Below are 27,413 nucleotides of genomic sequence, written 5' to 3'. Positions count from 1 at the left end.
TCGCTCTCTCTCTCGACCCAACCCAGATTTCTGCCTTCGAATGTTGTCTTCCTCCTACTTGTTTCCTAGCAACTGAACTGACATGCCCCCTATTCTCAGCCCTGTGAATCTGTCGCCGTAACCCTAGATTTTATGGAATAAGCTATATAAATAATCGCTCCCCACGGGGGGGCTGAGTTATGATCGTTGTCTCCAGACAAACGACTCCGTCTGCAAGCATGTTGCTAACCTGGTTTCTGCCATATTGCAAGTTTAGAGTGGTCAAAGCAACAGTTGGGCAGTGAATGGTGCGTTGCGAGCATCAACCAGATAACAAAACAAACAAACACTGACATTTATACAGCTGTACTGAGATACTCGATTAATTTAAGTGACTTCATTTAGAAAGATAAAGCGTTTTAGGAGTTTGAGACAGCTGCGTCTTTTTCCTCCTCATGTACTGAATCTGCTGTGGTGAGACTTGGAAGAGGATTAGCCGTACACCGACCAAATTGTTTTTGAGAGATTCATTCATACAAGCATTACACAGCTTTTGAGGCCCAAGGAAGTTGAGCAGCAGATAAAAACACTGTAGTGCAGCCTTTGGCATCACACTGTGGAGTTAATGTTACGAGCATAGTAGTTTTAATGCCCTAATAATAATTGCGAGCTGGAAAAACAATCTATTATCTAAAATTTTCGATAATTGTTTTCTTATGTTTGTCCTTCTAGTAGGAAATATATTAAAAACGATCAATTGTTTTGGGACAGATTTTGAATATTGTTGGGGTGACATTTGGATCAAAGATTTGACCTTTTGGTACCAGTTTCTTGAGCTGTGATACATGACACCAATAATACAGAAAACTCTGGGAAACATTACGTCTTTAAATGAAGAATCAAGTTATGAAAGACATAATCAAATGGTTAATGAAGGAATCAATTGTGCAAGGAAAATGGAACATCATGGTAGGTTTAACAGGCTGTTTTAATGTACCTCCATCATGCAGGGGGATGACATTTTCGGCTAATATTTAATATTTAATAAAAGCTCAATTATGTCTTCGTATATCTGTTTGACACTAATTTATATGTGTACTGACACTACTGTCATATTATGTATCCTAAAATCTGTCTAATGTTGCACAACCCTTTCTTTGAATAAAGTCAAGGGTGGTAGAAACAGGATTGCTGAGCAATTACCTCCATCTAGTGACAAATAGAGGTACTACATCATTTAATGGAACAGGAGATTCATCCGTTTGTATATTTGGAGTTCATAGTACAGGGGGAGGTCTAAAAATTGATGCTATTGTCTGTCAACATTGTGGTTAGACATGTTTCTATATTTTTATACAAATTATTAACATTAGGAGTATACATATATTTTTTTCCTGGTTGTGAACCATATTAAATCCATTTACTGTCACAAAAGCTGCCTCAGTTGTTTGTATTTCTCTCAGTCTGCCCTTCAGTCCCTCCCTCTATCTCTTTCCTCGCCTCCTTTCCTCACTTCTTAGTCCCTCCCACCTTAGAAGCGAGCAGAGGAGGAAGATGAGGAGAGAGGAGTCGAGGCAACAGGCATTCAACAAAATGAGACATCCGTGCTTTGGAGCCGTCATTTTAAAGCAACGTCAATTAAATATGACGTGTGGCACAGCTGCATCAGCTGTCCATTGTCACGCCTCTTTAATACGAAAAGACTTCCACGTAGGATACACCTGTGCATCCTCGCTCATTTCTCCTTGCTATGCATCTCAGTCACTTGACCCTTACATCCACCTGCTCACCTGTTCCTCATCCCCCACAATTACCCTCCACAGCATTTACACCAGCCCATCTCCACATGCTCCTGACCAGTGGCGTAATGTAACGAAGTAATAATACTTTTTTACAGTATTTAAGTATTTTTTGGGAGTATCTGTACTTTACTTGAGTTTTTATATTTCTGTCAACTTTCACTTTTACTCCACTATATTTCTTAAATGCAATATCTACTTTTACTTCAATACATTTCCCCTGAGCATCCTTGTTACTCATTACTATTGCAAGCAGGTTTGGTGAATCAGTGGTCCTGGTTTGCAAGATACATCATTCACGTGATGGGCAAGTGTAAACAAAGTGCTCTCAAAGCCGTAGTTCAGTTTCGATTTCCGCTCAAGTCCAGGCAGGCTGTATGACAGATCACTCTACATGCTACTTGTGACTATGAGGGAAGGAAAAACTGGATTTAGTTCTTTAAATCCTTTAAGTTGTGAAGACTTCATTTTTCTTCAAGTGTAATGTATTAATTTTTTCAGGTGGTGTACATGTTAAGAGGAATAAAATTCTGACTTGCTTGCTCTTTAATTAACAGCATTTACTTGTTCTTTTACTTTCAATACTTAAGTACATTAAATATGAGAAAATTACTTTTGATACTTAAGTACAGTAAATATCAGATACTTTAAAACTTTTACTCAAATAATATTCTAATAGGTGACTTAAACTTCTACTAAAGTAATTTTCTAGCTAGATAGTTGTACTTTTACTCAAGTGTGACTTTCAGGTACTTCATCCACCCCTGCTCCCGACCTGCTCACTAGTCGTGCCCTCTTGGATTTATTTGACTGTTTGGACTGCTATCCCGTTGCCAATTTATAAGCCTGATCCTGATCCATTTTTCAGCCTGTTTAGGCAATGAAAGCTTTTCCTCTGTCAAATTTCATATAAAAGAGCTGAAAGTATCTTGAGAGGAGGAAAACATAGCTTTGCAGAATAAACACCTGAAAATGTGGTTTTCTTGTTCGACGAAAATAACACATTTAGGTGATTTGAGGAATGTTTCTATTACCCAACAGCATTTATGGTCAGTGGTTTGGAGACCTTTTTTAAGCCAAAAATTTCAGAAACATGGTGCAAAAATACCCATTAAATCCTGATGATGGAAATCCATCATAATATACAGCGAGCAGGAAGCAGGTGGGTTAATAAGAAAAGCCATGAATAAGGATTTCTCAGTGACTGATTGGTGCTGCAGCTATTTACTTTTTAAATTAAACCATCCATTAGTCCATATATCTATCTGGCTCAAAATTAGAGTGACTGAAAAGGGCGTTAATAATCAAACTGGCAGCCAGACAGATCAATACTGTCAACAGCCAGCTGTAAATTTCTCACAGAGGTGTGTGAGGGGTCTGCTAGTCATAACCAGGAGGCTGGTAGGCTGGTGGATATTCAGATTACCAAAACTGTCCCAGCAGCTGCAGATTGGGTATTCTTGATTTTATCACTCCACACGACAGTCTTTCCCCACATCATTACCTAATGGCTTCTTAAGTGGCAGCTGCTCTGATCTGCAAAACATACTGTGCAGAAGAGCTCCACTGAAGCAGCAGTGAATCACTAAGACTGTGGATTATGAATGGCCTCTGGCGGGCCAAACAACGCTAATCTAACGCACGCAGGATTAAATCAAACTTTGGCTTGCGATGAATAAGATGGAGGAATGATTCATCAGTTCTCTGTGTGCTTGCAGTCTCAGCCGCTGCTTCTCTTTATCAATGATTCAGCATGCAGGGGGCGTTTAAGTGTGCCAAATTAAACCTAAAAAGAGCTTTACATATGTGAGGTGTCACTTTCTCGTTCTCATTGTACCTCTGCATGAATAATTCTCAAAAAAATCAATTTCAATTATTCCATATTTCTCCTGTGAATCCCTGCAGTTAGATTTTGATGCCTCTATCTTTAATCTACTCATTAATTTTAAATGGCATCATGATAATAAACAAATGATTGCTTCACAAAGGCTAAAACACCATCCATTTGTCTCATGAATGCATGCATGAGCCTGTCTGTGTGCAGTAAGCAGTTCCCAGCAGCTCCACTAGAGGTCACAGACAGGACGCTGAAGTCTGCTATGTTGGATATTGATGACGACTCAGTTTGCTTACCCAGCATCCTTCTCCCCATTTGTCAGAACTACTACCCTCCTGGAGGAACATAAGTCATGCAGCTGCAACATTTGGGCTCCCTGTGGTTGTGGGGGGGGGGAGAATGGATGTGATGAATATCTCGCACACACACTTCAGGCGTGTCTCTGGCTTGTTTCCCTGCATATTAGTCTCCAACAAAAGCTAATGTGTGGATCTTGATGCTGGCCACATACTCCACAACCCACCACCGAATTGTAATCTAAAAAAAAAGGTTATTTTGATCAAGCTATAAGGCCCCCTGCTAAGCCCATTTAGCTTGAAAGCGTCGATGTCTGAAAGAAATCCTGTTGCACTATAAAGGTATTATTTGCTCCAATAAGCTAACAGCACTGAACTCTCAAAGCACAGCAAATCATCTTTGATATTTAAATCTGAAGCTTTGAATAAACGGATGGGAGGGAATTCAATGTCTATGACGGGGTGCACATTCATCCTCCTCAGCGTGTCAGGACTTTAATGTCAAAAGAGGCACATGACAGCTTAGCTAGTTTCAGCAAGTAAACACACCATACACACACACACAGCTATGAAAGTACAGTAAGTATTAAAGTTTTGTTCTAAAATGGTGAAATCAGCCTGAACACAGCTCATAGGCATAACAGAAAGAAGCATGGAGGTCTGTTATCACATTTCAGTGGATGTTTTCAATCTAAATCCTGAAATAAAGGTATTAAGGATAAAGAAGAAGCAATGACATTTTAAAGGTGCAATGTGTAACATTTCGGGGGATCTATAAGCAGAAATGGAATATAATATTAATAACTATGTTTTCATTAGTGTATAATCACCTGAAACTAAGAATCCTTTTTTTGATAGCTTAAAATGAGCCCTTCATATCTACATGAGGAGCAGGTCATCTTCATGTTGCTCCGCCATGTTTCTACAGTAGCCCAGAACGGACAAACCAAACACTGGCTCTAGTGAGAGCATTTCCCGTTTTTACGTTACCCACCATAACCGTTGTTCTCCGACATGCTCGTGTAACGTGAGCTGCAGAGTGCAGAACCGTGGTACCACCAGCCACCGTCTGACTTCCGTTGCTCGTAAAGTTGTGTTATTATGGTAAGAATGGCCGCTGAGCGAGGCGAACGGCGTTACCACAAGAGCTGAACGATTTAAAAAAAATATCTAATTGTGATTTTTTTGACTGACATGCAATTGGGATATGATCTTACATGATTATTCTCATTTTCATTGAAAAAAAATATCAAATTGATTATGGTGAGATTTTTGCAGGGATCTGTACCAAACAAAGATGTTTTCTTAAATAGTGTCAGCCAGGACATCTCTGTAGAACAACAATATATAATTTAAAATGGTATTTTGACACACATATTGCGATTGGAGTGAGTGGAGGGGTACTCTGTTGGTTGCAATCTGCAGCCACACCCTTAGATACCACCAAATCCTACACACTGTATATATAATTATAATAACTTTACCAAAGAAGCAATTACATTTCAAGAATTTGCTTTTTTGCATTTTTTTTCCCCAGGAGAAATAAATGTTTCTGGAAGAAGTGATTTTATTGGATTTCTTATTTATAACTGGACATCTTGCAACCTGGCAAATCAACAGGAACATTCAAAACCCAAATGACATCCTTCATCTTGTTGGCTGATAGCCTGTTCCTATTTTAAAAAGAGGGGTTAAAAGCTGTCACTTCTCCAGCCAAACGTCATTACATGGGGGTGTTTTATTTGTGTGTGTGTGTACAGGTCAGCAGGTCACATTGCTTCCTGTGCTAAATGGTTTAATATCACAGGGCAGAGTGGTATAGGTCAACACAAAGTGCTGCTTTTCCTAGCAGAAGCTGTACAGCAAACCAGCTGCACAGAAAAATGTAGCCATCTCTACAGCGAATATAAATCTTTCTGCGAGTAAATCAAGTTAAAATAATGATCAAACATGAATTCATTTTTATTTTGACAGGGGCTGATAGAAGATACTTCTAGGTGAATAAATATATATTTGTTAATCAAGTGTTCGGATACTAACTTGGATCTAGCTTTATGTTCCTCAGGAAGCTTTCTGTTTTATTTTCCAGAATTACAGTTAAGACAGCTACACTTCTTAGAGCGCACTCACTTACTTAGAAATGAATGTAAAATGACACATAAAATTCCATCCAGCACAGAGCCTGAAACATTATTTCAAGATATTGCTTGAAGCAAGTGACTTATCAGCACATCTATGGTCTGATTAATTATTTAACAGATAATAAATGCCTTACGCAATTGCCTGCAAACCGTATGCATTACGACTCCAACTCGGAGCTGCACAATGTGTGTATGTTTTTGGTGTGTGTGCCCATCTGAATGTGAAATAGTAAATGAGAGAGCGGGCGGCCGTCAGGTGGTGTTGAATGGGAGGTGTGGAGGCCATATTTCATAAAGGGGTCCCTCAGGAGACGTAGCTGGTGTCATAAAGCAGGGCATGAGCCCAGAGATGCATGGGAGTAACATTTAGGGCGGTAATACTGAATGAATGGGGAACAGGAAACGGGGGCATGCAGATGATCCTCTGTGTTGAGCCAAAATATAGGCCATGTGAGGGTGTTGAGCTTTAAACTAACATCTCTTTACAATTTAATCATAAAATGGCATCATCGATCTGTTGGTCCATCACTTTGGCTTTGGTCCCGACTGAAATATATAAACATCTACAAGATGGATTGCCAGAAATTTTTTTCCAGACATTCATGATTCCCAGATGACGAATTATAATAACTTTGGTGATACCCTGACTCTGGTGTCATCGTGGGGTTTGTAGTATTGTGAGTGTAATGTCTCAACATCTATTGTCATAGAGACAGAGCGCAACGCATCATATGCTGAGCCCACCAGAGGGGAAAACAATCTGAGCCACAATATGCAAACAAAGGCTGAGAATGCAGACAGAAAAAAACATCAGATTATTTTAGCACACTATATCTACCAGGAGTGCTTATGTTGATAACGAAGACGATAATGGGACAAGTTCGCTGTTAGCAAGCTAATGTTAGCTATGTGTAAGCAAGCTTCTGTAGTTAGCTAAAGCCGCCCACACATGATCAACGGTAAAATCGCTCTGCGCTGGCTGTGCCATTGTTTTCCTATGGGGAGAGTGATGCCGACCGAGTAGGTGGAAAGTGACCCTTGGCGTGGCGGACCACTCAAAGTTAATATTATTTCAACTTTGACCTTGGCTGCCGCTGACCTTTCAAAGCGAAACCAATGAGAACAGCTGCAACTGTTGTTGCCTAGTGACACAAACAGTGAATGGCGTTCCTTGCGCTCTTTGTGGTTACATATTTCACCTGCTGCCTCTGCAAAGCTCTGTGCCCTGCCTCACTGTGAGTGAAGAGCAAATGTCTTATCATGTGAAGGCAGATTAAGGCACTTGCAAACATAATACTGCATAGCTTTCTGATTCATCCACATTCCACTATAACACAAGTGTCATACTGTCAAAATACTTTAGCTTAATTTACAGAAATATAATTTAGTTAGCCTGAAACTGACAATTGTACAAAATGCTTGCTGCACACATAGGCTTAGGTATTGTCAGGATCCCACAGTTTCTCCATTCTTCCTGCTGATGCCTCACTTTTGTCTTCTTATAGGCTCCGATTTTTCGGTTCAGCAGATTATAAAAACTCATTTCTGGGTTCTTTACCCCGTTGGTAGTGCAATCCATGCTTTTAGGCATTTTTCTGTAGTTTGCTAGCAGACGAAATTGAGGCACATTCACAGAATACATTGTCAATGTCAATGTCGGCATGCTGACGTTAGCATTTAGCTCAAAGCACCGCTGGCTGTTCTGCCTTTATTGATAGTGACAACAGAGATTGATAGGTACATGGTGACAGAGAGAGGCAGGGATGACATGAAACAAAGATCACAACCAGAATAAAACCGGGGACATTGTGATAATATAATATGATAATAAAATGTATGGTCACTAAAGCCATTTTTAAACACTAATTAATTTCATCAATCTTTGCTGCAGCTTTATTCATCAAGACCAAAGAGAACAATGACTGTGCAATAATTGGAGCAATAAAATATAAATGATATTAATCATGGGCTTTATAGAACTTGTGAGGTCACTCGCTCACATAAAAGTTTCATACCACTTCCCTCTGTATCTGTCTTTCTTTGCTGCACTCCTAAACTCTTTCCTTCACTGTCTTCATTTTACACCCCAGGGCAACATTTAGTCAAACTCGGACACCATCATACTGACAGATCACACAACTTGGTAACTCATGATCTCTCTCCATCTCTGTGATGGTCACCAGCCGTGTCAGTTTGCAGTTTTGCCATCCAAACACATTAAAACAGACAGAGAGAGAGAGCAAAGAAAGAAACAAGGGTAGGTGGAGGGTGAGTGTGAGACTGAACACAGCAGTATATCATTTTATCACTTAATGAGAAGCTCTCCACCCTAAACGCAGCAAAAACAAATACGTCCTTTTCACAAAACAAATATGCCAGCTTGAATTAAATGAAAACGTTATTACAGAGCGTGCGAGTGAACAAACGTTCCCCCCTCCCTGACACACATTCTCTATCAATAACACCGCCGTCTCCATTCTGCAAATTGTTTGACAGACACATGGTTTTGTGGCACGGAAAATGGCTTTTCAGCATGTCATCATTAATAATTCACTTATGACAAACAGCTCTGACATTTACACTGCGTTGGGTGTCTGTCTGACACTGACAGGGAGACAATAATGAAGGAGAAGGAGACAGATACAAGGAGAGACAGAATCTCCTCTCAGTTGCGTACTGATGAAATTAGAAAGGGTCAGGCGGCAGGTCTAATAAAGTGTCAAACCTTCAGTAGTAAAACATTGATGGAGGGAACAAAGCTGCCTAAGATGACCTTTTAAAAACCACTTCAAACTGATCTTAAAGCTGCAGTGGGTAGAAATGGAGCAAATCTGATAAAAAAAAAGTTGTTTTTATAAAACGGTCACTATATCCTGACAGTAGCGCATGATACCGGTAATCTGAGAAAAATAATGTGCCTCTGTGTCCTCCAGTCCTCCTAATGGCATCTGCAAGATTTCACAGACCGGAGGAAAACAACCAATCAGAGCCGAGCTGGAGCCTGCCGTCTCTGAGCAGCTGTCAATCACTCGCGAACTCCGATCAAATGGTCAAACTAGGCAGCGCTGATCAAATATGAATCAATATTCTGTTACTGTAAAGCCTATTTCTCACCTTAAATGTTTTCAGAAACATCTTGTAGTGTACTGTTTAGCTGTAAAATGAGAAAGTTTGTGACCCGGCAGCCATGTTGAGATCAGTTGAGGAAATACCAAGCACCGCCCACCAGCCGGAGCACAGCCAATAGGAACGCTCTCTCTCTCTGAAATGACCTGTGATTGGCCAATGTCTCCCGTCACGTGCTAGATTTTTAAATGCCTGAAAACAGAACCATGAGGAGGTGCAGAAGTCTAGTTATCTCTCAGAGCACTTGAATTACAATATGCTGAAAGGTTACTATTTAATTTTTGCCCAATGAGGCCAAAAAAACATTCTGCCTACTGCAGGTTTAAGTGAGTATCTGTAGCTCTAACCTAAGAGGGCACTCAAGCCCTTTGAGCAAATCTTGTGAAATTGGTATGAATTAACAGGTTTTCATTACATTTAGATTGCCTTGCTGTGTCCAATTATGTCTCTGTTTGAAACATCAATCACACACTCCCTCAGTTTTCCAGAGAATGTGCGATGGCAGACTTGCCGGCTGATTTAACGACGGACTTTGTAAATCCCTGAGTCTTCCCTCCTGAATATCCGTCTGACTCGCAGCTCTATAGGTTTGACAATAAACCAAAGTGTGAGGCCCTCCAAGGGCAGCAGAGTGCAGATGCTCTTTCAGAGCTAAAGCTTTGTGGGCAGACAAACACTCAGAGAAGCAGACAGATTGAAACCAGAGGTGGTGTCACTGTTTCCCTGACGAGATTATTGCTTCTCCACTCTCTTGAGCAGGGTCACAAAACACAGAGTTTTATCAACAATAGACAGATATGAAAGCAACAAATTGCACGGATTAAATTCTGCAGAACTTTTCGTTCTTCAAATGTTATTTTAAAGATAATAACAACTCTGGCAGAGGATGAGGACACAAAGTTATAGATTTTCTATAACAATCAAGTCTGTATTGGCTTCTAGACAAAAAGAAAAGAAAGAAAAATATGGAAAGAAATGTGTGTGTATTCTGAGGATTATCAACATGGTTTGAATACACCTTTGATCATTTACAAACTTGCTGGAAACATGTAACATTAATGCGTATTCAGCACTGTACAGATATTTAGTCAAATCAATGTTCGGGCTGAACATGAGCAAGTATCTCACCAGGTTGATAACAAAATTATCTCCAGTGTTTTCATGAAATGATGAATCTTTCTAACAAGAGTCTGCAGCTACAGTAGGTAGCGGCTCTGTGAGGCTGTACTTAAACAAAGTGGTGCTTTTTGCTAAATAGTAAGAAATATTACGGAGGAGCCATTTTTATTTGTATTAATATTTGATAACTGAGCCCATATACTTTTGGTTTATGCCTTAGTTTATGTATATGGTTAGATGTATTATTATTTTTATTTCTATAAGTGCTCTTATTTTGAAGCCTTGACTCACCTGATTATGGATAATTACAATGGCGTCGCAGGTGTCTCATTACTTAGTTTTTCACGGGAAGATGCCAGCACACTGTTTTTCAACCCTCCTTTTTTAAGTTTCTCTTGTTACCTGTAAATATTATTGGATCATCATCGGGGATATCGTCACACTGGACTGTTGCCACAAGCCACATCTCAAACACGGTAAATAACACAACCCACCGCTCTCTCTACCGTTTGGTGTGGAAAGTGTGTTGGAATCTCTGCTGGGCATCTACAAGTGGAAATTCTTGGAAATTAGAAGCCAATAGCTTAGCATGTTAGCATGCTGGCATTTGTTAATTCACACTAAACACAAGGTACAACTGAAACTGATGGGAATGTCAGTTCTGCAAGTATTTGGTGATAAACCAAAGTATTGACTTGGACAAATTAAAATACCTGATGATGGCACTAGAGGAAAAAGGAAGGGATCGCTATAAGTGATTATAATTCATTCTGAGGAGGACATGAATGTCTGTATAATATTTCATGTTAATCCATCAATAACCAATAGTTGAGGTATTGCAGTCAACCGACATTGCTATTCCTGGAGTCATGCCGCTCGCAAGTCATTTGGTTTATGGCCCCGCTATGCTTCATGCAGACTTCAACTAAAACAAGAACCCTGAACCGCGTTCTTTGTACCGGTGGAAAAATAATGAGGCTTGTGCTCGGTGTCCAAAGAATGAAAACACTGACGCTGTTGTAAACAGGCAATTTTCCAACTGCAGCTGTGAGCATGAAGTCAACAAATGAAGACGCTTTATGGATGGCCGGCGGCATGGCCAGCGTGCTCCAATCAGGTTGTGATCAGAAGAAACGAGGATCACACACTGTGTCCGAGTCTGTAAACACACCCCTGCCGAGAATAGAGCCAGCACGGACGGGACGCACAGCCGGCACCGATAACCACTGATAACACAATGCACATACAAACAAACACAAACACACACACACACACACACACACACACACAGTGCCTACAGCAATGATGATGTGCTGCTGTCTTCATCTTCCATCTGTAACCACTGAGGCCTGCAGCTTTTGCAGAATACATCACCTGTGAAGTATCACATGAATCGTCGATTTGACATCCCTCAATATGTCTTCACTGTGCAGATTTTTATATATGTGCATGAGTGTGTTGCTGGTCAGCACTCAGCATAGCAGCCAAGGAACACATTGACAGTATGTCAGGCTATGAAAAAATCTGAAATTCATGTGATGGGTGTTAGCGCAAAGTAATCAGTTTGGGGACAAATGTGAACGTATGAATGATTCAACTCAAAACAGTGGTGTCACATTTTCTCTGAAAAAACCCCCCAGCTCTGATGTGAAGCAGACGAATCTGAGCAGATATGATGGAGTAGTTTGTGGTCTAACTGGTAGGAATCAGTAGATTTTGCCCTGCAGGTCAAGACAATTTTATTTATATAGCCCAATATCACAATAGGTATAGTTTGGTTGTTTTGAAGTGGGATTGTATGAGGTACTTATCCATAGTCAGTGTATTACCTACAGTAGATGACCGTCGGCATACCCCCAGTGTGGAGAAGCAGACAAGATTTACCGCACGGAGGCAAAGCAATGTACTGCTGTGGACTGGGGCAGCAGAAACATTTATTTTAGGCACCTAAAAAAGTAATATCAGTTTAAGTGAACGCTATATTTAGAATATTTACACCACTTTACCTTGCTGTCAGTCAGCCCTTTTCTGACAGGGAACTGAAGCTGTTATCTCTTCTCTCGCCAAAACTACCAGACTCCCTTGAAAAAAACTGTTATTTTACCTCGCAGAACACAGGGGTTTCTGGTCTACCGCCGCCTCGATCGGTTAGTTTGTTTGTGTTATTGGTGAATCCAAACTAACCAAAGTCACACAATAACACAAACAAACTAACCAATCGAGGCAGCAGTAGACCAACAACAACCGTGTTCTGCAAGGGTAAAATTACTCTCTGGCGAGAGCATAGATGATGGCTTCAGTTCCCCGTCAGAAAGGGCTGTCTGACAGCAAGGTAAAGTGGTGAAAATATTCTAAATATAGCGTACACTTAAACTGATATTGATTTTTTTTAAATGGGCCTTTTTTTAGGTAGCCAAAATACGTTTTGCTGTCGGCTCTGTCCACAGAGCAGTACATTGCTTTGCTTCCGTGCGGTAACTCCTGTCTGCTTCTCCAAGCTGGGGGCGTGTCGACCATCATCTACTGTAGGTAATACACTGACTATGCAAAAGTACCTCATACAACCCCACTTCAAAACACCCAAACTATCCCTTTAAATGGATGCAATGGGTCAATCAAATGCAATGATAATGGTTTCTTTAGAAAATGTTGTAATGATGGTCCCCTAGCTGGTTCCACCTCAAATCTCATAAAGTTAAACAAGTTTCTAATGAAACACAATGCATTTTTTCCTTTTGGTCTCAATTTCTACATTGTCAAAGTACATTGGAAAATAAAATCTGTAATAGTATAAATAAAATGCTTTAGTAATTACTGTCCAATTGAATCGTCCAGATACTGTGGAGAGCCGCTATTGTATAATCATTGCACCCACCTCAGTCTCATTCATCCTGCATCCGTTTACTGTAAATGTCTGCCGGCAGTGCTGAGGAGTGTGTAAGAGCCCTCAGACAGAGGAGTTATTCAGTGTAAAAGATGACAAACACATAAATGTAGGTGTGACGTTGGACCCAGAAGAATGGAAATCAAAGAAAATCAATTCAAGACTCCACATTACGTCTACTTCCAGTAATCCACATCCCACAAAATGACTACTAGTTGTTCCCAGTCAGAATACATTATAAACTCATCCTGGGGTACAGTCTCATTCACAGTGCTGTCACTTGGAAACCGGCTTTGTGCTCAGGCTAGATAGTGTTGCCGCTCTTTCAGAAGTCTGCTCTGGCTCAATTTCCAAGTTCAGTTTAATGAGTCATGGATTTAGCATATGCTGCCATTAGTTTAACAACTTTAACTGCCTTGAAACTCTGGCTTGCATCATTTAAATTAGCCACTACTCCCACAGAGCCAGCAGCTCTTCTTTTACTGCTTCTCTCCTTACTTCTATGAGACCATTCTGGAAATGGGTCTTCTGTCCTGCAGGCTGGAGACCCTACTGATATTGAGGGTTTATCTTGGTTTATCTTGGGGTCTGAATAATAACACCAGGAATTGTAATCAGGCTGACCAGTTTTGTGTTGGAAAAATCTTTAAAATCTGCAGAACTTTGTTTTTATATTCTATACCGATACCATGATCCCAAAGATTCCTAATTCTTGCTTGATTTTTTTTGTGGATTTTCTATAAAATAGTACGCAAAACATTGCAAACATTTTAGCATAGTGTTGTCTCTTCATCTCTATTCCCTCAGAAACACACAAACACACACAAACACACACAAGGTCAAATAGAGACCAAAACATTTTTAGTGCTCTCCTCTATTTGTGACCAACAACTACTCCTGATGCCGTTGAAATGCCAGATTGATTCAGTCTGATTACTGTCATTAGGGCCACAATAAGGCCAACTCTAAGTACTGTTATTTCATCAAGCACTTCCGATAGGATGTTTTTATCCAGACCGCCACGTGTCAAATGCTACAAATGTATTTACACACAGACTCACACACATGCAAATGCATCTGCAAGTACAGACACAAACATATTTCAACCCCTGCCAAAAGCAGAACAAGAATTGGAGGCTTAATTGCTTCATTTACAAAGCAGTGTTTGCTGTTTCAACACGTCTTTCAGGTGGAGCTCTGTATCTGACATGCAAATCTTTCAGAAGATCCTCACTGGAAGCACAAACAAACAAGACTAAAGACAAAGTCAGAGGCTCATAGAGGCGGCACTGCTCATTAACCTCCACAAAGGGTTCTGAAGGAAACAACACACTGATGGTTTTGTTGTTTTTTCAAAACCAAACAGGGGGGCTAAAAATGTGCAGTCTGACACTACAGACCAGGTCATGGAAACGCCAGACTCAAATGGGTTCCTGCTCTAGGGAGCATGACTACACTCAGCAAAGGTTATGAGACTACAGAGTATATAAATCTATGCCTGCAGTGTTAAAATAGAACCAGTAAAGTGAAAGGGTGCAAACTCACAATATCAAATGTCACTGATCACCCCTAAAAACCACCACTTCACACATTACTTCTATCTGGTCGGAGATACAGAACACTGAGATGGAGAAGAGCACGCTTCAGCAGGATATTTGGTCCTTCTGCAGTAGCAGCCATGAACAATCTGCCACACTGACAATGTTGTGAGCTGGATAAAATGAGTGCGTACATGAAGATTTTGTTGACTACTTGTGTGTTATGTGATCTGTAAATCTAAATAAATTTAAATCTAAGTCAAGAAAGTTCATCCTCTGGGGAACACATAGATTGTATAAGAAGTAGACGTGGTCACCATGACGTCACCCATTGATTTGTGGACTGCCGTTTTGAAGCCTCAAGTTTTGCTTTTTGGCCATCGCTATCTTGTTTTTTTGGCAACCAGAAGTGACACGAGAGGGTGGAGCTAAGTAGGCTTGTCGTGGTAGTCGGTGTTATCTGTGTTACACGTTGGTCAGGCACACATCGATTACATTACGTACCCACCACCCCCCACCGCCGTCTAGCTTCTTTTTTTTACAGAAATAAAACTCATTTAGTTCATTTTGGCGTATCAGCGGCATGTTATCAATAATAATATCAGAAAGTGAAAGAGTCTGCTCCATACGGCGTCGCAGCTCAGAGTAGCAGGTGTCATATTTCACAGGCCGAGAGATGGCAGAGGATTTGGTGTCAAAGCGAAAAGCAAACGCATGTTTTTGGCAATATTTCAGATTTAAACCCAATGCTATAAGGGAACCATAATGTTAACGCCAGGTGGAAACCTGCGGCTCTGCAGCGAAAGCTGGACCGGAGAGGCCAGACACACAGCCATCCAACAGTAAAGATCAAAGTATGCGCGCTACGCATATTGACGTCATCTTTTCTTGTTAAATGTCCGGTGTAATCGGTAACACCGGTGTTGTCAAAAGTGTATTAACCGGTGGGAAAATTTCTTCAACATCACATCCCTAGAGCTGGCTATTTTTATGTGACCAAAAAGGTTACAATTAACTTTCATGAACTGAAAACACACTGTGAAAGATACTTTGTCATGAATACAACAATACAAATTGATGGTGGCACTATATGACAGGTCATGAGGTCACTATAATTTTAGAAGTAGTTCACTGGGGACTATGAGCATTCATCCAAAACTAAATGGCAATCTGACCAACAGTTGAGATATCTTGCTTTACAGGCTAAAGTGAAGCGAAGGACAAACAGAGTGATGGACTGAATAATATTGAGCTCTGCTAATAGCTGGAAAAAACTCACTCACACAAGCTGTCTTTTTCATAACATAGTGCTCTCGCTTGATTTGAAAAAAGACTAATTTCCTTTGAAAAACAAAAACAGGTGCACACTTTGGCTCAGGTGCAACATCTCATTTTCCATCCTCCTGTCAGGCGGCTGTGGGTTTGTTGCTAAGTGGCCCTGAGAGGTGGATGTTCATGGTTGTAACATATCCTGACTCACTCTGGTCATTGTCCTCTCAGCAGATGAAGAGTAGATCTGTCATGTTCGTATTGTAATAATTATATCAGGCAGGGGAGAGAATAGTTATCCGGTCCATGACCGAGCATCTCTACAGGCCTGATGATCCAGTTATCAACCACATCAATAACCACTGTCACATGGGCTTAAATATCAAATGCAAATGAAAGCAGGAAGGGTTCTCATTCAGCAAATTACTCCTCTTACTTCAATTTATGTTCCCTCCTCATCTCTCCCCCTGTGTTCATTGTATTTCATCATCCATCTCCTCTCCACCTCCCATCTATCTTCCCACTTTCTCTCTGCCGTCACGCTCCCCAAGCCTCTGTCTCTTTAGCTATAGACATAACTCAGTATGGGATGTGGCATCCTGTACCTGTGGTGAGGCAGGAGGGGGGGCACAGAGGGTGCCAACGCCACAAGAGGTGAAGCCCCAGCTTCAGCAGGGAAACAGAGGGGGGCGTCACCGCTATAATCAGCGAGAAGATCCACCGCGCTGCAGGGCAGGAAACCAGTAAATACACACACACAGGCACTTTAACATTCACACACACATACACACATGCATGTGCCATGAGCATGTGACTGAACATACAGTAAACACACACACATAATACACACAAAGATACAGTATGCTGATAATGAGGCTCTACGGTCCCCACTACAGACACAGCTGTACAGATAAGGGTGGCTCCTCTAGACAGGACTCCAACCCAATAATGTCAACAGAGGGACACTCTGACAAACACTCTGACCTTTCTACCAATAAGAGAGGAATTAATGGAAAATTCCATCACAATTACAAATTGCTGTTTTATGGGGGGTGATGTGACCCTCTATTTCTTGGCTTGGAGCAGCAACTTCCTGGAATATCGCAGGATGTTTGGCAACGGCTCGCAGCCGAGAAATAGACCCCCTGTAAAATAGCAAAATATAGCTTATTCCCCAAAAATGTCAAACTATTCTTTAAAACCTGCACTCATACCAGGGTCTGCAATTAGCACCCGCCACCTGCCAAATGCGGGTAAATTGTTAGCCGTGGCGGGTAAAATCGTCAGGCCATCCGCTACTTTGGCAGGAAGGGAAAACGCTAGGGATAGGAATAGAAAATCTTTTCCTATTGAAAACCAGTTCCTAGTTGACCAATTTCTCTGCATCTAATGCCTCCTCTATCGATTCCTCTGTATTGATGCTTTCCGACAGTCACGCATACACAATGATGCAATTGCATACGCAGGCTGTATCATGTTTCAGTTTGTTTGGGACCGGAGCCATGGTGGAGAGAAAGCAGTACAGCAGTACAGTCCTGCTTGGCTAAATAACAGAGCTTCTAATGTTAACGGAGGTGATAACATGCATGGTGCGTTCAAGCTCTGTTCAGTAAAAATGACTACTGGGTGAAGGCAATTTCTAACGTTATCATGATGTGTTCAAATGTAAACTCGTATAATCACATTTTTGGAGAGAAACTTCAATAAATCCAGTTGTTTGAAGGAGATGTTTACACAGAAATATAAAATAGATATTAGAGAGGGAATTATTATGACATGATTAACTTCCTAACACTTGCTTTAAGCAGCTTATAATACATAATTAAAACTAATTATATTTTTAACTAACTGATGCCAAGATTTTTTTTTAATCAAAGCAAATATCTAAATAAAAACAAATACAATAATTTATTTCCTAATCATTTGAATTGTGTTTTTATCCAAATAACCACTATAGATGACAATAACAGCAAGTACAGTGCAGTACTGTGAAGAGTACCCTTCACCGCCATTAAATAGGACTCCCGGAAGCTACAGTGTGATTCAAACACTCTAATTTACCATGCATATAATGTTTTTTTATGTAAAATATATCAAACATTGAATTAGATCAGATTTAGAATGTTATTCCTTCATTTAGCACATAGATTTCAAAAGTGGCAGATACAATTTCTGAGTGACAGAAAAAAATACTTTCCTGCCAAAGTAGTGGCAGGAAGTGAAAAAAGTTAATTTCAGACCCTGACTCATACCCACAGTGCTGTGTGAACGTACACAGACCCAGGCATTGAATATTTCTCACCATCTTTATAACTGTAACTCCTGTCAACACACACCATATTTCTCTGTGTGTTTGAAATTAGTAATGAGAAAACGTGTGAAAATGTTTTTGTATTTCTTGCATCTTCTTTTCTAACTGTACCTTAAAGAGAGAACTCTGAAGGCAGGTGGGAACACTCGTTTTGAACGTTCTCTTACTGAGACTTTTTCTATATTCTTAATTAATTGATGTTAGATGTTGTCCATATCACCCATCCCTAGCTGACACCTGGCTGAATTCATTGGACTACACAAATAAAGTGTGGCTGAAACAAACCTGAACATTATATCCATTTCAGTTGCATCATCGTAGGTTTTGATTCCAGCCACCAATTGAATTTTGAATATTGTCACAATGATGTTAAATATAATGAAATTGTACCAAACCACAGCAACAACATAGTGATGTTTGTCTCATAAAAAGCAGATGTTATCATATTCACAAATGTTGAAGACATTATTGTATGCAGCTGTGTTTTCTACATGACTATATTTAGGATAAAGCTCAGAATAATTTAACAGGTAAGAGAGAGAGAGAGCCAGGCTTCTGTATGTATATCAGCATCATACTCACTCCCACTCCTTGCGTCGTGCCTGTGGTGTGCTGTGTATCTTATGAGCCAGGTGGGCCTTGACAATGTCCCTCTGCTCGATCAGGCCTCCCCGACGTCTCTTCATCACATTGGGACTGACCGCCAAATCTCCATCCACCCCCAGCATTCCCCCTCCAACTTCAAAGGTCGAGGCCACATCGAGAGAGAGGCCGAGACGGTTTGGATGTTGCGGGGGAGTGTGGCCAGACATGTGTGGGACATAGAGGGTGTCATAGCTGGTTGAGAGACTTGGGGGCTCCAGGAGGGAGTGGGACTCGGACAACAGGCTGGATCCTCCGGCCAGTCCTGCACGATGCTTCTGCCAGTTCTCACAGTCCGATGGGGACGAGTGAAGGATGTGGTGCCTCGGGGTGCTGCTACCACACATTGCCCCCATGCCCAGAACAACCCCCGGGGACTCCGGCCCCGACGGGGCTCTAGGTAGCCCCAAATCATTGTGGTCCCCTGTCAGAGACTGAGAGCTGACCGAACAGGAGCCCAGTTCCAGCATAATGGGAAGGCTGCCCGGGATCTCAGCATAGTGCTGCAGGTAGGAAAGGGAGTAGAGAGGAAATGGAATACAGGGAAAGAAAAAGTGAGACACATAATAATATCATTAATGTACACACCTTAATGACATCAAAGATTCACAAAACAGTTTGTCTGGATCTTTTCAACTCAATCTCACGGGAAGGCGTATAAATAGCACGACATTACAAGGATATTCCGCCTGTCATGAGGACGAATTTTAAGCTTTTCACGTGTCATTTGTACACCATGGCATGCAACCAAACCATGGTATTGTCCCCAGTTAGGTTTAGGCAACAAAACCCCTTAGTTAGGTTTAGGAAAAAAACATCATGGGTGGGCTTAAAATAAGTACCTGAACTAAGGAAAATACGCATGTAAACAACATAATAGAAGTACAGAAAACACGTCAGAGACGTAACTTACAAAAAAACAAAACACTGGTCTCGTGGTTGAAAGTCCTGTGTTTGTTGGACCCATCCACCTCCCCTCCTTTTAAGTCACTAGCTCTGAGCGTAGCATAGTTATGCAGATGCGTTTACATCGCAGTCAGTACAGACTATATGACGTACAAATGACATGCCAAAAGCAAAAATGGCATTCTTATTGCATGCTAAATGCCTTGTGAATTATCATTTCAAGAAATATCTTTTATTAGACAGGAGACAGTAGACAGGAAACTGTCAAGCTGAAGTCAGAAACCATCTCAAAAGTGAATGCAAAATGACCAAAAGTGATTTTTCAGATTTTTCAGAAGTTCATATTCATCTGGGCCTCTTTCCATTATATGCACAACCTCATGCAATCATGCAAAATGGCCCATTGCAATCCTGACTTGTATTTTACTGCTGTTAAAACCTGATTTTCTGTTTCCATCTGACCGAAACATAAACAACTGTACAGCTTTTAGTTTGTGAACAGATACAGTAGCTTTTCACTACACTCCTTGTGCAGACATAATATAGCAACATCATTCCCATTTACAGGTGCAGACACTCAGCCAGCTTGTGCTTGGGTGTTGGATTATAGCTACATTAGTTAAAAGCCTGAAGAGATCCAGCTTCTGGGTAAATATGATTTGTTCAGCTAAGCAATTTGCCAATGGCCCAACAGCTCTCTGTCTTCAGTCAGTCTAAAATATTACCAGTACTCTGAGTACCTGAACCAATTAGATAAGCAGTAATGCAACCCTCAAAACAAATAATCTACTGCTAGTGCTGTGTTTAATGGTGCAATTACAGAGCAAGAAGAAAGAGAGGGAAAGTCATTTATCAACCCATCTTCTCCATTATCTACAGTAGGTGCTAAGCAAGACATGCAAACAATACATCTTATTGCCTGACATGCTGCAAAAGCCTCAGAGTTGCTGCTCCTACTCCTACTCCAGCTTTATGAAGCTAGAGACCTCACCATTTTAGTTAGCCGAATGATAGATTTATGGTTTTATGGTCCTTCGGAGAGAAATGGTTCTAAATAACTTGTGCGGTGAAGATATTGAGCCGTAAAAAGAGGATGTTGTGTAGTTACGGTTACAGAGCAGATAAAGGAAGAAAGCTATTGAACTGTCTTGAGCATCTGCTTAAAATCCATCAGACTGTTAAAGCACAATGAGAGTGCTTAATTACACTGCTGTCAATAAGTGGAAACACTGAATGAGAGCCTAATGATCAGAGGCCCTCTTGAGTCGATGATGGTATCAGTTGTACAAGAAAGCTGTACCTCCTTGATTTCAGGAGGTCTCCACTAACACCTCCACGAATCAACATTTCTGCACAAAGTGAAAAAAAAAAATCTGCTTGATTTGCTAATATCTTGTGTGTACTGAAGAAGATAAAGCCCCAACACCAACAAATAACTAGAAGCTTTTGGGTGAGAAGCAGCAAAACAGAGGTTGATATGAGAGATTTTCTTCTTTGGACTTTTGTTTACCAGAACACAAATAAACCAATTTGATTTATTATTCATGAAGCAGAAAGTGACATAAATGTTATGGGGGAAAACCAATGAAATGAATGAAAAATGTTGTAAAAAAAAAAATCTGCAAATTAATCAGAAACATTAATCTTTTCCTGAGGCAAGGGAGACTGGCTCAGCTCATTAGAGCTGATAGAAATGGCCCAACTGGTGACCATACTGGTAGAAATGTTGTTCAACTGGCTCAGCTCATTAGAGCTGATAGAAATGGCCCAACTGGTGACCATACTGGTAGAAATGTTGTTCAGCTGAACTATGATTTACCAAGTCCCACATTAACATTATTACCATTATAGGCAATGTTTTGGCATCTTTTAACTCAGTGTTTCGGCTTTAAAGCTTGCAACATTGAGGAAAAAAAAAAATCTGAGATTTTGAGAATAAAGTCATAATATAATGAGAAAAAAGTCACAAGTTCATGAGAAAAAAAAGTTGTAATATTATGAGAATAAAGTCATAATATTACAAGAATAAAGTCACAAGTTTATGAGAAAAAAAGTTGTAATATTATGAGAATAAAGTCATAAGTTTAAGAGAAAAAAGTCGTATTAAGAGAATAAAGTCAATATTATAATGTATTAATTTTACGAGTTATTTTCTCGTAAAGTTATGACTTTATTCTCGTAATATTAGGATTTTATTCTCGTAAAGTTATGATTTTATTCTCGTAATATTAGGATTTTATTCTCGTAAAGTTATGATTTTATTCTCGTAATATTAGGATTTTATTCTCGAAAGTTATGACTTTATTCTCGTAATATTACAATTTTATTCTCGAAAGTTATGACTTTATTCTCGTAATATTACAATTTTATTCACGTAAAGTTATGACTTTATTCTCATAATATTATGACTTTTTAAAGTTATGGCTCTATTAAAATACATACATTATTTTTTACACTGAGTATTTGGAAAATAAACAAATAGTACATACTACGAATAGTGCAACTGTAACGGCATGTATTCTCTACATGAAAAAAAGACCGAAAATCAAAATACTGCACTTAATAATGAATTAATGCAAGTGAGCAAAATTCAAAAGAAAAAAAAACAATGGTTTACTCACTTCAGACAGAAAAAATACCAAATAAATATATTTAAAAACATATTTAATTAATTTGCAAATGTTTATTTGTACATTATAATTACTATAACAAATTTAGAAAAACCACCATCAGTGATGCAATTAAGCTCCAAATCTCACTTAGCAGGAAAATATCATACTTCAATGATTTTCCATCTATTTTCTGAGCTAATTTCATTTATAATAGGCATAATAATTAGAGAGAAACAATGATACAATCAGATAGTGGTTACAACTACAACACTCAACAGGTTCATTGCCTAGATGGAGCAGAGTTGTTTTTTTGTCTTTAGGCCATAGTGCTTTGTCTTTCTAATAACTCTATTAAAAAACATACCGGTACATTATTTTTACACTTGGAAAATAAACAAATTAATTGGAATAGTGCAACTGTAGCTGCATGTATTCTCTACATGAAAAAAATACTAAAATCTAAATACTGCACTTAGGGTCCATACACTACAATAATGAATTAATGCAATGGTTTACTCATTTTAGACAGAAAAAAATAAATAAATAAATAAAAAACAAAACATTTGTTTAATTTGCAAATGTATGTTTGTACATTAAAAAAAAAAACACCAACATCTCCATTGATGCAATTAACATCACTTAGCAGGGAGCTTCAATGCCTTTCCATCTATTTTCTGAGCTAATTTCATTTATAATAGGCATAATGATTAGAGGGACACAAGGAGACAGTCAGACAGTGGTGGTTACACCTGCATACATGCAACAGGTTCAATGCCTTAATGAAGCAGAGTTGTTTTTTAAGCAACAGTGCTGCATCCTTCTGATAACTCTATTAAAATACATACATTATGTAAGAGCCATGTTGTATTACTTATAGGGTTTTTTTTTTGTATTTGCTTCTCATTTCAAAAGTACATTGTGTTATGCCATGGAAAATGTTTGATATGCATTAGAATTAAGGTAATTAGTCATATTGTAGAATTAGTTTTGATGCATTTTGACTCTTTGATGTGTGTTTTGCCCTACTAAGACTTGTGCTCCTTAAGTCTGTCCTGCTATTGGACGATTTGGGTGTGTCCCTTTAAGTGTGATTAGTGCAAGTTAAGCTAGATTGTAGACTATATGTTCAGTTATTTTCAGCAGAATTGGTCAGTTTTTGATAGTCCATAATTGCATATGAATATTTTTTTTTGTGTTTCTTTCTTTACATAGAATGAACTACCTTTCAATCACAATACAAGCCTCACCATTTGGATAGCGGACCAAGGATAGTGAGTGTCTACAGCCCTTTACATCCTGCAAGAAGTGGCGAGGAAGGTTTATAACAAGCTACCACTACACATTATTTTTACACAGAGTAATTGGAAAATAAACAAATGAATTAATAGTGCAACTGTACGTGTATCCTCTACATGGAAAAAGGACTAAAATCAAAATATTGCACTTAGAGTCCGTACTGATTGTAATGACCTACCCTGCCAGAAATCATTTAATTATATATAATTTCTTGATGCACACTTTTACAAGTTTTTTTAAGGCAAACGATCTATAGATTCTGATTGATCATGACAATTACCTCTGACACATTGATTTTCCCATTCTCTTGGGGGTTAATGGTATATAATGACAACGCTGCTGCTCTGGACATTGTGTGTAAAGTGGCTTTATTTGTAGCTGCTTCATGATTATGAGCTGACAGAAAAACACCTTTCACTGCAAAGCCCTGCCTTATTTCTTCTCTCCCCAGCTTTACTGAGCTGCAAAATGACATCCATAGAGTGAGACTCACTCAGAGAAGGCCAGTGAAACATACAGAATAGATATGAATATGTCCATACAGTTGTCCATTGTGTGGTTCCTGGCAGGGGGAGCTGTGTCTGAGAAATGGCAGGGGAACTTCTATTGATCCGGTAATCACCGACACCATTTTACAAATTACGTTTTCAAACTGGCTGAACAGGAATGCCAACACAATTTAGCTGATATAGGGGTGTTTGAGTAGAGACAGTTGGATCTGGGTATTATACTCCCAGAAAAGCACCAGTCACACAAACAAAAACGTATTCATAATCAATAGTAATAAAATAGCCTGGTACAAACATCAAACCCCTTTTTTTTAGCCAAATATGTTTAGTAAAGGGTTGAATGACAAATAGGCCTCTTCCAGAAGACGAAAGCTACTAAAACGGACACAGACGTTAATGTTGGCAAGAAAATATATATGACAATAAAAATGAACTGTTTATTGCCACAAGCACAAAGCTGCTCTTTAAGTCACTCCAGATCTTATCAGCAAACAACAAGTGTGCTTGGCTCATCTATGGTGCATTTATGTAAAGGTCATTTAGACTGTTGTCTATGGTATGTATACATGACGCACTTAAGTGACTTGTTTATGGTCATCTACCATCTGCTAGTGAGATCGCCACAGTGAAATAAAAAAAGTGACGGATGCAAATACTCTTAACAAGGGCTGGGCGATATGGAGAAAATCAAATATCACAATATTTTTGACCAAATACCTCGATATTGATATTGTGACAATATTGTAGGGTTGACCATTGGTGCTTTTACAAAATATATACACAATGAGATTTTTGATAAATAATCAATAATGTGCATATTATGACTAAGTGAGAAAAGGCAAATAATAGAACAGCTAGAACAATCTGGTAAGTTTACAAAATTACAAAATGTTACTGTAAAACCAGGAAACGACAACACTTATGGCATATTACGATATTACGATATCCAAAATCTAATATGATATCTAGTCTCATATCACAGTATCGATATAACATTGATACATTGCCCAGCCCTAAACAATCCCTTATGTGGTGTCTTTGTCTTCACAGTCAATATTCTGTTTGGGTCACACACAAGGAATAATTCAACATTTTGGAAACTAAGTTTATTCGCTTTCCTGCTGTTAGGTGACATCTAGTGGTGTGGTTGCAGATTGCAACCAACTGAGTACCCCTCTGCTCACTCCTCCCTTTCCAAGACTGTGGTAACGTGAGCCGCCAAGTGTCAAACCGTGGTAACGCCGTTCACCTCACTCAGAGGCCATCCTTATCATAACAACACTACTTTAGGAGCAACAGAAGTCAGATGGTGGCTGGTGGTATCACGGTTTTGCACTTTGCAGCTCACATTAACGCAGTTTCACAAGCGTGTAGAGAACTACGGTGGCCTTCAGGTAACGTAAAAACCCTAAAGGCTCTCTCTAGAGCCAGTGTTTGGTTGTCCGTTCTGGGCTACTGTAGAAACATGGCGGAGCAACATGGCAGACTCCGTGAAGAGGACCCGCTCCCTATGTAGATATGAAGGGCTCATTCTAAGGTAACGAAAACACAATGATTCTTAGTTTCAGGTGATAATACACTGATGAAAACATAGTTAAGAATTATTATTCCATTTCTGCTAATAGATCGCCCAAAAAGTTACACACTCTTCCTTTAATACTGACATGAAAAAGTAGAAAAACAATTGAAAACAACAATCTTGTGACCAGCAAGTAATTAGACGAAGATAAAGGCTGGAATGTTAGAAAACATCTTTGTTTTATTTCACTCCCTCATGTGACCATTATCAGAACCATTAGTACAGCCAGACCCACACCAGCACCAGTCGAAAAACAGACCTTCACCACAGAGCTCTAAACAACACCCACACTGCAATGCAATGACTAAAATATCAACGCTCAGCCGCTTCCTCTGCACTCCACTGTGGTTGTTGATCCACACAATTATCAAAACCATACGGCCAAGAAAGTTGACTGTGGCTTTATCTAATTCTCCAAATTAGCTTTTAAGAGGTTGTTTGTTGATTAGCCTTAGTCACCCAGCTTTCACACTGCCATTATCTCAAATTGTTCACAAATTATCTAATGTGTTACTCGCAGCTGTGTGGTGGCTTTCCCGTTAGATACAAGCAGACAAAAGAATGTGAGTCTTTAGGAAAACTGAACCACAATATTAGATGGGCTAAATTGTTTTTACACTCTTAGTTGGACAGCCAGGTGTCTGCGAGGTTACTAATGAGGAGTGAAGGAGAGGCTCAGGCAAGCGAGGAACCTTCTCACACCTGCTGCCCCCGACGGCCCACACAGCCGCCTGATTACACATCCTATTTCACCACATCCTCCCTCAACCTGGATGTCAACCTGGTGAGTGGCCAAACATGTGTCAGGGAGTGTTACTGTATGTCACCTGAACCTACTCTTATGGGCGGTGTGTTTAACAGGAAATCTTGCGTGAAATTTGAGCCAGCTGAAAATAACCATCATGTTTGTTTGCAAGGTGCAGGAGATTCAACGACAATAATAAAACAGCTTAAAAGGTCCAAAAGGGGAATTGAGGAATGGCTAAAAGAATCAAGTTGCCTTTTTTTTCTAGTAACCAACACTATTTCTTATGTTATTTCAGATTTTCTAAATGTGCTTCTTTATCATACAGGCATAATGGAAGAATACGGCATAAGATGACAGATTTAGAAAGCTTTTCATCAACTGTATAAGAATGTTTTTCCATGCCAGTGTGATGCATCTTTAACGTATTGTAAGACCAACACCTTTAGGAGTTCTCCAGCACAATGCAGCGGGAACCAAGGAATCAGAACAATATTCTGAACACACATATGACTCAAGTGTGTCATAGTTAAAATATTCAATAATTTCTGATCACACTGTGTGCTGTGGGTTATCTTACAACGTTGTTTGCCTTGGACACAGAAGACCAATGAACTGAACAGAAAGCTCGTCCAAGAGTAAGGAACACTGACATATAATACATAAATACTGTAGTAGCCTAGACACATATACAGTATATGAATGTGTGAGTATCCTCTCAATTAGAAGTCTAGCTCCAGCCTCTAATTTGAAGCCGTGACTCTCATAATAAAGCCACTGCATATTACTCCTTTGTATTATCCAGAGTGCATTAGGCAGTACTGC

At 39.6% G+C, this 27,413-nt stretch overlaps 1 protein-coding gene across 3 annotated transcripts in view; it reads right to left on the bottom strand.

Moving 5' to 3' along the window:
• The window catches only part of LOC119488314 (voltage-dependent R-type calcium channel subunit alpha-1E), a 124,951-nt gene that overhangs the window by 90,026 nt on the left and 7,512 nt on the right, over window positions 1-27,413 (bottom strand). For all 3 annotated transcript variants that reach the window (XR_005206927.1, XM_037769867.1, XM_037769868.1), the window contains exon 2: window positions 18,882-19,446. Coding sequence is in view for 2 of the 3 variants with exons in the window: in XM_037769867.1 (XP_037625795.1) it covers window positions 18,882-19,446 (565 nt within the window). In the remaining variant the exon portion in view is untranslated. The remainder of the gene's footprint in view (window positions 1-18,881; window positions 19,447-27,413) is intronic.

Source organism: Sebastes umbrosus, chromosome 5, assembly GCF_015220745.1.
Source record: "Sebastes umbrosus isolate fSebUmb1 chromosome 5, fSebUmb1.pri, whole genome shotgun sequence".
Classification (NCBI taxonomy): Eukaryota; Metazoa; Chordata; class Actinopteri; order Perciformes; family Sebastidae; genus Sebastes; species Sebastes umbrosus.
Note: the sequence above shows the minus strand (reverse complement) of the source record. Positions and strands in the feature narration are given on the sequence as shown.